The sequence below is a fragment of the Melitaea cinxia genome, chromosome 26, assembly GCF_905220565.1.
Source record: "Melitaea cinxia chromosome 26, ilMelCinx1.1, whole genome shotgun sequence".
Classification (NCBI taxonomy): domain Eukaryota; kingdom Metazoa; phylum Arthropoda; class Insecta; order Lepidoptera; family Nymphalidae; genus Melitaea; species Melitaea cinxia.
The window spans coordinates 4770506-4783589 of NC_059419.1; the positions used below are offsets into that span (position 1 = coordinate 4770506).

Genomic DNA, 13084 nt, shown 5'->3' on the forward strand with positions numbered 1-13084 from the left:
CGGCCCGTTGGACCGACGATCTACGTAACATTGCCAGCGTAAGCTGGATGAGGATTGCGGAAAACCGGGGAGTCTGGCGTGAACTTGAGGAGTCCTATGTCCAGCAGTGGACTGCAATAGGCTGAACTAACTGACTGACTGACTAACAATAAATGTATTTTTGCATTAAAAATACAATAATTGAACTAAAAATGCTCTTGATTTATTTATCATTTATCTCAGCAGATGATTCATCTAAGTGGTAACTTGAATATAATATCTATACTAATACTATAAAGCTGAAGAGTTTGTTTATTTGTTTAAACGCGATAATGAACTAATAATTCGAATAGAAAAATTAATTTTCTATTGGATAGTCCATTCACCGAGGAAGGCTATAAAGGCTATAAAAAAAATTTAGTCCTTTGCTTTCTTAAATTAACGCGAGTGAAACCGCGCGGCACAGCTAGTATAACTAATAATGTCTGTCTGTTCCTACGAACATCGTTTCTTTATGCAATTATTTATCACAGCGACAACTATCAAATACAAATAGTGTAAAAGCATAAAGCGCGGCTAGTAAAAAAATATTTTTTTTTTTTATTTGTTTTAAAATTAAAACGAGGTTATTAACTACAATTTTTATTTAAATGAACGTTTCTCCTTACCTATCAGCTTCCATCACACTCGTGATTTCAGATTGCTGTGGCGGTTGTTGCATGTGTTGAGGAGTTCCGTCCAGACTGAGACCTGGTCTTACATCCACCGGCGCACCTATTAGTAACTGCGTCGGCGAGGAAATGTGAGATCTAAAAAAATATATTAGACTATTAAATTACGAGTCAATGTAAATGAAAGTATTTTTTTTTTTAATATAAAATTGCTTCAGCCTGTAATATCTCACTACTGGGCATAGGCCTCTTTCCCATGTAGGAGAAGGATCAGACCTTAATCCACCACGCTGCTCCAATGCGGGTTGGCGGATATATTCTCTACTATAAGTAACGATCGCTATCAGGTGTACATGATAACAACCGGGACCGACTGCTTAACGTGCTCTCCGAGGCACGGTGGGGAGACCCACTAGGACTGCACAAACACCCAGACCACGGCAAACACCTGTATGGCCAATACAAATGTTTGTCATGTGCGGGGATCGAACCCGCAACCGCCAGCGCAACAGGTACAATCCATGACTGTGACCGCTGCGCCAACGCGTCGTTTAAATATGAAATGAGTAATGTAAATAAGATCGAATACAATTGACAGAATACAAATACGAATCTATAGCGGTAGAATTTATTAAGATCTATCTAAAATGCTACATTATCACAAAGTAACGTAAAACACGTTTTAACAAGAGTAAAAAATACAGCCAAAATATTGTAAAGTACGCTGACGAAATCGCGGGTGGATAGTTAGAATTTTTGCTATACAACGAGGTTGGCAAACAAGCATATGGGTCACCTTATGGTAAGCGATTACCGTAGCTTATAGACGCCTGCAACACCAGAAGCACCGCAAGCGCGTTACTGACCTTGCCCCTAATGGGACCTGGAGACCTGGTCACCTTACTCACCAGAGAAATACAACAATACTAAAAGTAGTAATATTTAGTTGTGATCTTCTGTAAGGTCGAGATACTTCCCGAGTTGGGTTGCTCCAGATTTTGAGAAAGATGAGATTCTATGCCTCAGTTAAAATCAATTAATTTAATAAAACTGTATACCTGTGAATTCCAGCAACAAGATGAGCATGAGCAGCATGGTGTGCTGCTGCTGCAGCCGCTTGTTGGTGAGCAGGGTCGAGGAGAACACCCCCCGGGAGCACCCCACTTCCTCCCACAACGCCACCGCGGGCCAAAAGTTGTTGCGCCAATGATGCGTGTGAAAGGGATAGCGCCGGAGATATTGCACCTATGAATAAGGAGATAATTGTTTTAAAATATAAACCAAAATGAAGGCTTTTAAAACACCATGATAGCCCATCATAGCATTACACGTATAAATTGGAGTCACGTTTTTACTTTTCCAAAACACGTATATCCTTTAGGCAGTTGGCATAATGTAGCTTTATCCAAAACAAATAAAAACGAAGAAAGGAATAGTAAAATAATAATACCATTTCTGGAGTGACTTCAGCAACATGTCATTGTATGCCTATTTATCAATTAATTTATTTGTAAAAAACCTGTAAGACAATAGGTATGTATATGTAAAAGCTTAAGGATACGATGGTATTGCAAACGAATAAAATATCTTTGATAAGTTCTAATAGAATTTATTTAAAATAATTGTGGCGTCATGGTATTTAGTCTCGAAAGTAGTCATGTAGTGGTCAGCATTAACAGACCAAATTGAGTATCGTCGTGCTTGAACAGAGAATCAAGAGTCGGTCGCTAAGTTGTGGTCAAACTTATAAGACAATCACCGAAGTTCAAAATGATCACATTCAAAATCAATATTATGGATCAATCAATAGAAAAACTGTTAAGACCTATTTCAAATATTTCTATCCGCAGTATGTAAATACTAAAGTTATAGTTTATTGCTTGAGGTAAAACAAGGCTAGGACTTAAAGTTAAAGGTTTGTTTTCCTTTCTTATTATAAGCTTTAAGTAACCTATGTACAAGATAAATTTTAGCAGCAACCGGAGCAACAGGCCGTTCTTTGTTAAATTCTCTATAAAATTATATATTTACACATTTCTAATGTAACTCACCGGCACTAAGATGTCCATAGCTGCCGGTAGATGCTGCCGAAGGTGCTCTAACTGCTAAACTGGCAGGTGACGCTCTGATCACAGCTGCCAGGTCTAACGACTCAGCTGAGTATGGGCTCCAAGACACAGCTCTTTTTCTATTAGCGGAAGCTCCAATAGCTCCCCCTGATAACCTAAGACGATTTGGCGAAGCAATTCTTGACCCTGCAAACGTAACATAAAATTACAGTAAGCAATTCTGTTTGTGGTTATTGTTTGGATTTGTAAAGTTGTGGTGTGGTCTTAATAAAATACTTAGTATCTTTTAAAAATAAGCTACAATATTAATATGTAAGTATGCCTGGTAGAAGTCTTGAAATTACTACGCCAATAGGAGTAAACTAAGTCCTTAGTTTTTTAATAAAGTATTTAGTTCACGAGTATTTATTTTACCGTCTAAACTAAGTTGGAAATCTTGACTTGCTAGCGTGCTCCCTGCATGCAATTCCGGGTGTAAACTTCGTGCTGCACTCAAATATTCTAAGCCTGCGAAAATAGTTTTTTTTTTTTACATTGAATTTTATAAACTGTACAATGTGCTTTCTGTTACTAAGGTTCATTCATATTAAGTATTTACAAATAGATTAGACACGACACAAAAAAAGAACCACAAAAACTATTACTGGTTAAAATTTTGATTGATAAAATAGATATGTCATAGATAATTCCTGATGAAATCGAACTCGCGGCCTGTTAATAATTTATAAAACGTTTATTACAAATAAAACTGTAATTTAATACACTACATTAATAAACCGTAGAGACCGATTCGCCGAATGCATGACGAAGTCGAGTTCATTTAAATTCAGACACAAATCAAGTTACCTCAGTCATTCTAGACCTTAATTTCAACAGATTGAGATGTCAACAGTGGTCCGTTTTGAATATAAAGTGTCCACTTAACACGGGTGATTAATAATGGACCGCTAGACGTTTACGAGCTATTTCGCAGATATCATTTTATGCTCGCTAAATTAAGACGCTTCCAAATATGCGACGGTTATTGGCGTCCCTGGGTTTCGGTGTCCACCACATTTTCTCGTTTGTAAGAATTTTATGACTCATTTTTGAATTAGCTTAATTAAGTTGAAATTGGAATGCTTGTGAATCTTCGTTTGTGATACATCCTCGTGTGTCAAATATGTATTAAAAGACAACTTAATTATAGGAAATAGGTATACAAGGTATTTTTTGTGGTATTGTTAGCAAATATCTAGCAATTATTAGTTCGTGTGATATTAATTCGTATATTTAACAAGTATCAAATTTTAACAACCTATTTGACGTATTTTTTGCTCACAATGTAAATACATTCACGCCGCAAAAAGGTTTAAGGCAAAAAATTAACGAACAACCTCACATATTTTATGCCGCTTAATTATAGCGCTAAGCAAAAACAATCTATTACTTTACTGTGATTATTTAGTTATTAATCAAACCTTATCAACTTAAAGCTTCGTCACGAACGTTATTGCTCGAGAATCTCCATTATAATTACATGCCATATACCTTCAAAAACAAACACGTTTTTAAAGCGCAAAAAGAGCAAGACATCTTGATTTGTTGATCACGCTCGTTCGAGCCGAGGCGGGCGATTTGGACTGAAATAATAGGTTGATGCAAAAGGCGCGAGGGACCACCAATTTGACGGACACCCACACCAGCAAGAAAACGAGCGCGATTCCGAAAACCTCCCGAAATATTGCCTGTGGTCCATTTGACGCGCCGACGGACTACCAAAATTTTTATGTCTTCATCCTCAGTGAAAACCCGCGGGGACTTCGATATATCGTTCCGATAAAAAGCGATCATCGATTGTCTCGGCCGATCTGGATCCGCTTCGAATTCCATCGCTCGCCGCTCGATGGTCACCCTAACGACATTCGTGTAACCGCCCGCAAAAACATTATACGAATACTGACTCTATATTCTTTTTTCGATCAGTTGAATATTGAGCGATCGGGCGAAACGAGTCGGTCGCTTTTTGCTCGTCGATTGTTCGACTGTGGCCGAGTCGGTTTCCGACTGATGTATTAATTTTTATCGCTCTCGATTGGGCGTAAAATTAGTTGGGATGGACGACATCTAGTGTGGGTTTCGTGGTCACGTTTGGCGTTAAAATATGAATGTCAATAGCTTTGTTCGGCGGTGTCTTTATAGCGTTCGTAGCGACTTTGTAGCGTCGTATACTAATGAGACCGGCAGTAAATTATGAGTTTAGTTATTTCACGAAACGCGGTGAGATGAAGGCGTCGCGATGTAAATTTTAATACTGTAGTTGTATCTTGAATATTCACGATCGACAAAAGATTATCTTACTGTGACCATTAATGGGTCAAACAACACGACACGCTGTAACAGAATCTTAAATCAATTTCCTTCCAAATGTCCTTTTAACCACTTAGTTATAAATCATGATAATCATTATTTTATAAGCCTTCTAATTGTACGAATTCGAATGTTTGTTAGGAATCAGAAAATCAGGAAATAAAAATATTAACCAACTGAGACTAAACTTCTAAGACAAGAGACCTGACTTATTTTTATCTCAAACATTAATAGCGTAACTAGTAGAAATAAAAATGATATAAAAAAGTAAATTTTTATTATTCATTAATGTATTTTATATATAAAGACAATCGTTTCATTTAAACAGAATTGGTTGACTTTATAACTGTATTGAATATCATATTAATTTCGAATAATTACGACAGTATATTCTTAACGAAAAAACAAAAATATCCATAACTTGATATTATTTTTCCTTAGTTTCCTTGTAGTGTTGTCCAACTATCTGTTTGTAATCAAAGCGTATTGTTTACAGCATTATTTTTTCAGACCTTTGAAAGCTTTGAAGCCTTCAATGGGAATGCAATGAAATAATATTTAAAATATTTGCTAGCTTTTTATTAAAGGAACAACCAAAAGATATATTCGTAGAAAAAATATATATTGTCATACACAATTGTAAAATATAAATTGTTGACATCTATAAAAAATATTTCTTATAGAAATATAAAAACAAAATAATATTTTACATTATCCTAATATAAAAAGTTCATATGGGTATATGTACGCTACAAGCCTAAATTTTTTTTTCAAGAAAAAATGAACAAACTCGGATTGAAAAAAGTACTAATAACGAACTGACTAATATCTGAGATCTATAACTTAGAAGTTAAGTCCCCGCAAGCTACCGACTATATGTATGTTATACTGTTTTAAAACCTTTCTCGTTAATAATGTTACGAATCACTCACATAATATACATTATAATTATTATATTTTCTAAAATACTTCTGTATATCTATCTATATTAACTACTCATAAATCCATCTTAAATCTGACTCGCAGAATATTATCAGAAATTCCTCTCCAAAACATAAAGCAATATGGTTCTTATATTTTGTACTTGCTTTGTATAAAAACTGACATAATTATAACACAACACTATAAAGACTATAATAACCAATTATAAACAAAAACAACCAGCCAATATATTACACACAATATAAGAGGATAAGTTATAAATGCAACAAACTAAACAACGTTAAATTACACATCAGAAATGCACAGAATCCTAAAATATTTTCATTAAAACATCACTTGTCATAAAACGATTAGGCCCGAGTGAGATCCGCAAAAAAGTCCTTAACGAGGTTTTTATAATCAAACGCAACAGGTAGTGGCGAGATATAACGCAGGTGCTTCTTAGAATTGAGTGAAAAAAATTTATTAAAATCGGAACGGGGTTGATGCCGCTGAATCAAAATTAAGTTTATTTTTTTTATCTAAGATTTTTATTTTTGTGTTACCCACATTAGGAATTCTAAACATTTTTGAATATCATATCAAATTTTTTTTTATTTATTTATTTTTTTTTATTTGGAGTTCAGGCGCAAACTGTCGGTCGCGTTAACTTAAATAATTTAAATAAATTAAACATTCAGGACTTTTTTAAGCTGTTAATCTACATTACGAATATAAAAGCTATTTTTACACTTCTTTTTATAAGACTAGGTCGGTATTTGATGGCAAGCGGTTACCGTAGCCTTTATATGTACGCCTGTAACACCTGAAGAATTGTTAGCTTCTTCCCAGGAGCACACGTCTTTAATTCCATTTGTGAAATATAATATATAATCGTTTTACCCTTAAAAAATAAATAGTTTTAAATTAATATCATCAATATTTAACTATCAACAATCTTTTAAACATTATGTAAATACGCATCTCTATCTTTTCCAAAGGTATAAAAATAAAATTATAATGTAACTTAGGCGCTGCGGTAACACGTAATTAACCTAAACGACATAATTATAGGTCGACCCATGTTATATATAGCTATCCCATTTATACATAAGGCAATTCAATTTTGCTATCTCATTTTATCATTTGCAAGATAAACGCCGATGATTTATTCATAAATCCGTTTAAAATTCTTGCTTCTTAATTCAGCTTCCAGACTTCTAGTTAGTTATGTATTCGAATTTATAGTGTTATAAATGTAAGTCTTTCGATACAATATTAATCATTTTGAACTAGTGTTTAGTGTGATTGGATTTTTTGTTACAATTTAAAAGGCTTTATTCGCATATTTATTCCTAGAGTTACATTTTTATGGCTTACCATAAATTTTCGGATATTGTTAGAAAAATTCTGAAGCGAACCGGAAGCGATTTCGCACGTTTTGTGTTGAATTAGAACGGCCCATTTCGCATTCACAACAAAAGCCGCCCTTTCTTGTGAATATGAAATGGGCTAATAGCACATTAGAGCAAAACCTTTATTTATGTTTATGTGAAAATAAATAGACACTGCCATTATTTGCCTGTACATTAAAATAGTTATGCATATACATATATTTTGCAAATGATTTGAAGGCTGTTATAAATATACTAACTAAAAAAATGTGTGCTGTGTGGTTAAGGCATTAAAAAATATAGCCACCCCTATTTTCCCGTGGGTGTTGTAAGGGATAACACAGTTCCACTACCACCTTGGAACTTAAAAAGCGAACTGACGACGGGATAACCATCCAATTGCTCGGTTTAAATACCAAGGCCGAAGAGCCGGCCAGCAGCGTCATCGGTGCGACAAAGCCAGCCCTGCGGTCACCAATCCGCCTGCCCATCGTGGTTGACTATGGGAAAGACACATGAGTTCACGCCATTTTTGGAGCAAACATGTAGAGGCCTATGTCCAGCTGTGGACTGCGATAGGCTGAAGTGATGATAATGAAGTGATGACTAAATACATTTAAATTACTTAATACAGTCAGGGTTATACTAGTGTAATGATGCTTTGATAATAACATAAGTCAATATCACACCTCAACGCGAGTAAAACCGAGTGAGACGACTGGTTTTGTTTATGATGTCATAAAATGTTCACCTCGCTTTTTTATCGTATATTAAAAATACTTGTACATAAATACCGACACGATATTGCTCTACGCGCTTTGAGAATGAAGCTCGTAAATATGAAGCTAAGAGTTCGTATTTTATATAAAGTTGTTTGAAAGCTCATATCTGGTCTATCAGCCCGACTTGGAGATTACTTTTTTAATCATATGTCCTGTTGTTGTTAACGCGTAGGCTATGAAACACAAACATTCGACTTATAATAGCCGCTTATTAACGTCATGTTATTTGTTTTTTTTTTTGTGATAGCATTTTTTTGGCGATACGCGGTGAGATTAAAGACTAAGCCTCAAATACTCTCATGAAACATGAGGCCCTTCCACTTGTGATATTGCGTGATTTTACCCATATCCCCTTTCTACCTTGGACGTGATTGTTAATCATTCGACGATTATTTATGCCATAACTATAAATCAATTTCTAATATAATATACTTATGCGTATGTATATTATATACGAGTACAGACATACATTCTAATACAGGTACATTTTTTTTTACTTTTAGGTCAGCAACCAAGCGTACGGCTCACCTGATGGTAAGCGATTACCGTATATAGGTGGCCTATAGAAGCCTGCAGCAACGAAACGTTGCCGACTCTACCTCCAATACCCCTAAGAGCTCTGGTAATCTGACTCACCACAGGAATACAACACTGCTTGTAAGCAATATTATTTAGCTGTATTCTTCTGTAAGATCGAGGTACATCCACTGTCGGGCCGATCCAGATTTTGAGCAAAACATTTCCTGCTATACCAACATACATACAGGCATACATACACCTACACCATTATGTAGGTCATTACCTACAGAGAAAATATGAATACACATTAAAATCAGTCATCTATTTTAATGTTAATCTCAAATAATTAATTTAAAATAACTACAGAAAAAATATACCGGTTTAGTCTAAGCTTTAGATTTAGATAAGAAAAATTTGTATAAAATCAGTGACTCAGTCAGGCATCGAACACTGTCTCACACACGTCTGGAAATACTTTAGACTAGATTTTATCTACATCAACTCACGCTTTAATGGTTGAATGATTTTTTAATGAAATTTGACATAAATATAAGATAGGTCTGAAACCAGGACAGAATGTTCACACTAACCAAATCTAGACTGACACTAACAAGCTTAGTACTAGATTTTATACAGATTATATCCACTACCTAGCACCGGTATGACGGCTGTAACTTTGATATTTGACTTTCACGGTACAAGTATTGTGTAGATTTTGATTATTTTTATGATAGTTTTTAAAAATATGATATACATTCTTCGATAGTGTTATGAGTTGCCTTAACGTCAAGCAGTCGTGAGTTCGTTTCCCGCTCGGGGTAGATATTTGTATTTATACTAACATTTGTTCCTGGTCAGAGTGTATATCCTTTTGGACCTCCCAACTGAGCCTCGGAAAGCACGTAAAGCCGTCCATTAGAGAGTAAAAACTGATGAAAGTCAAAACGTGTAATCACTAACTACTGAAGTCATAGTCAAGGCTTGTCATCATCATAAATACATATAATAAAAATGTAACGGATCGCTGTCCGTACATGGAAGATATATGACAAAAAATATTATTGGGACCTTTATCAACGCAAATAGCACCCAAAACAATGATTGTTAGAATTTTATGTCTGTTTGTTTGTGCGTTTGTACACGCTACACTCAGAAACTGGTTATCCGATTTAGATGTGGTTTTCACTAATATATTATAGTAAGCTTAATATTTGTATAATATAGTATAATCATAATTTAGTATTTGTTTCATATCAATCGGTTCATAAATAAATAAAAAGTTACGCTTTTTCAAATAATCACGTTGAACATGTAAATACCCGAGCGACGGTGTTTATAATCCAAAATAAATTAAAAGGTATATCCAAAAAATGCTGTCTAACGTCATTATTCCACACGGACGAAGTCGTGGGCACAGCTAGTATACAATATGCATATAATGTGCAACCAACCGAACATAATAAATCCTAATCTAGCGCCTGAAATAAAAGTACGTCTTGGTTTAACATAAGAATTTAAATATAGAATAAAGGTGTATGATTACATCAAAGACATAAAAAATATCAACCGTTACTTATTCGTTATATCGCTCTGATTGCTTATGTCTTAATAATATTTAAGAAACTCACGCTTAGTTGGACAAAACCGCAGAATTAAAAACGATATCTAATTATCGTACTAATACTACCATTTAGAAAGATTTATTTGTCTGATTCTTATCTATAAATACTGATGCTGTTGAACCGATGTTAATTATTCTTTCACAATTAGAAAGGTACGTTATCTGGATGAATCGTAGGCTATAAAGTATCACGGCATGGAAGCAAACTTATAAATATAAATGTGATAGTATTTGACTGGTGTTAAAACTTGGTGGGGAACCTTTAGTGTGATTTCACATTTATTTTGTAATTTTACTTTTAGATTTAAATTCTAGTATAACGATTATTTCGCGATAATGCGTAAGAAGGTGGCGTCAATAATACGAAGGGTGAGGTTAAGCACCATCAGCATCCTGAAGTTATTTGCAGAAAGACTGGATGGGCCGACCATGGGGAGGTTTATCAAGTTACATGTACAAAATGTTCTTGGATCAAACTCCCTGTGGCTATTTATTTCTATTTATTCATTTTTATTTTTTGTTTGTATTTTATTTTACTAACATAGTTCTTAAGTAATTATACTGTACTAGCCAACTATGAGCCTATGTAGCTTGACGATTAAAGATTTTTTTTTTTTTTTTTTTTTTTATTTATATTTATAACTCATTTCCAAGCGCGGTAAACGATAATGGTGCTAAAAACGCTGGCAGTATTTCTCAGTTGAATCGCAATAACGTTTCTCGGGGCAAGATAAAGTACCAGCCCTCTGGTCACCAGTAGAGGCAATGACATGTCGAGTCAATTATTATAGATTTTATTCGCACCGCTGCTCCAAGGTTCAAATCTTTCGACTGCAAACAACACAAAGACACAATTTGAAGTAATTGTCTCTCCGACTGAACTCGCTCCAACTTTAAAGGCTTTTCACTGTATATTTTACTAATAAGAATAATATTTAAAAGCTTAAGTTCAAGAAGATGTCGACGCCAATTACTTAAATTTGAAATGATTAGGTTTACATTCGTATAGCTCTGATGTTTCTGGTCCTTTGAAGCTGTATATAATATGTTTAACAAAACTTTTTTAGACGCGTTCAATGATAGTAATGTATGTTTTAGAAGTTAGAGACTATAACCTGGCAGCAGTATTCCAATCCTGATAATACAGTATAGTTGAAGTTTTATTTTGTCTTTGGTTTATCTAAGAACAAAACCCAGCGATTTAAGCGACACATTTACGAGGGAATTTATATATTTGTCAAATTTTAAATGTGTATATAAAAATAACTACTAACTCTCAAATACTTATAATGTTTTGCCCTTACTATTGTAAGAGTTTATAAATGGGTACCTTTACCTTGTAAATTTATTAAATTAGAATACATTTGTTAGGGTTAAGATACATACCATTCCTGCCACACCAATTGACAAGTCTATCCAAATCAGCTTAGAGGTCACTCAGCATGTCAGACTCCTAAGTCAAAACTTTCACTTTTTTAATGTCATCAGCAACCATATAAACGTGGAAATTAACAAAATGAATTACTAAATCATTAATAAACAAAATAAATAAGAGAGGTCCCAAATTTTTAAATTGATCCCTGTGGCACACAAGAAATAGCCTGTTATTATTTCACTGGTTTTGTTACTCTTTCACAGAAAAACTACTGAACTGTTTATAATGCAACTTGGTATGTAGATACATAGAAAATAACACTCAAGTCTACTTCTATAAATATTTAAAAAGGTTCGGAATTAAAGCAAGTGAAACCGCGAGGGGTATCTATTTCATAACGAATTAAATTCAGTCTATTTAAGACTAACATACCGAAGACACTCAGATGCAGCAAAATCAGAAATTAGATATATTTGACCATTAATTGTACATAAATGTGGACTTGCTGACATCCACACGGATTTATAAGTTGTCATCTCGTGATTTATGTTATGACGAGGCGACGTAAGGACTGACAAATGGCAAGAGTATATATTTAGGAGACAATTTGAGATAATGACCCGTCTTAGAAGCATTATATATTACCTACTTTATTCGGTTTTAGTTTGTGATAAATAATATACTCAGTTCCAACAGTTGTGAATTGTAAATATGTATAATATTTTGTATAAATAAAATTATGATTTCAATACAAAAAAAAAGTTCCAATAACAAACTAAATTATCACGTGATATCATCATGATATACACCAGAAGTCTTATCATTTTAACGCTTGGTTTTAATGATTAATTTTTAAATTTAAATCAGAGCTTACTCTAAAATCATTACGGGTTTGAACAAAATAATCAACTAATAATTCATTGTAACTATTTCAGTATCACGTGGGATGGAAAAGACACAAACGAAATTATGACGCGTTCGAGAATCCAATCTAAATGAAAAAAATCCGGACACAAAGTGTGTTTGATTTTTATTTTTAAAATAACAGTATAAAATTAAAATTAACAAGGCGATTATGTTTTGATATTAACCATGAAATTAAATATCATCGTCAGCTATATACTATACTAACTATATACTATACTATGTACTATATAAGTACCTATTTATAAATCAAAATTTAACTCGTGTAGATATCCCAATTTTTAAGTCAATAATAAACGTCTCCGGCATGTGAAACCTATAAAAAACATTTTCAACTATTGGTATTACAAACATAATCAACCTTTTTAACGAACTTTTGTTACGAAGTAAATGTAAAAACATTTACTTCGTAACAATTGTTATTTAATAAATTAAATAGAGATATTAGGACTTCATATAGATACGAGATTTTTACTGTTT

General features: G+C 33.9%; 1 protein-coding gene and 1 long non-coding RNA gene across 2 annotated transcripts in view; one reads left to right on the forward strand and one right to left on the reverse strand.

Moving 5' to 3' along the window:
- Positions 1–2249, forward strand: part of LOC123666552 — a 93770-nt gene extending 91521 nt beyond the window's left edge. Inside the window, exons 2-3 of the long non-coding RNA XR_006745272.1 lie at positions 679–781; positions 1722–2249. This is a non-coding gene — a long non-coding RNA (uncharacterized LOC123666552). The remainder of the gene's footprint in view (positions 1–678; positions 782–1721) is intronic.
- LOC123666548 (transcriptional activator cubitus interruptus) overlaps positions 1–13084 on the reverse strand; it is a 69698-nt gene that overhangs the window by 19226 nt on the left and 37388 nt on the right. Inside the window, exons 3-6 of the mRNA XM_045600661.1 lie at positions 3134–3226; positions 2702–2905; positions 1709–1895; positions 648–788 (exon numbers count right to left, since the gene is read on the reverse strand). Coding sequence (XP_045456617.1) covers positions 648–788; positions 1709–1895; positions 2702–2905; positions 3134–3226 — 625 coding nt within the window. The remainder of the gene's footprint in view (positions 1–647; positions 789–1708; positions 1896–2701; positions 2906–3133; positions 3227–13084) is intronic.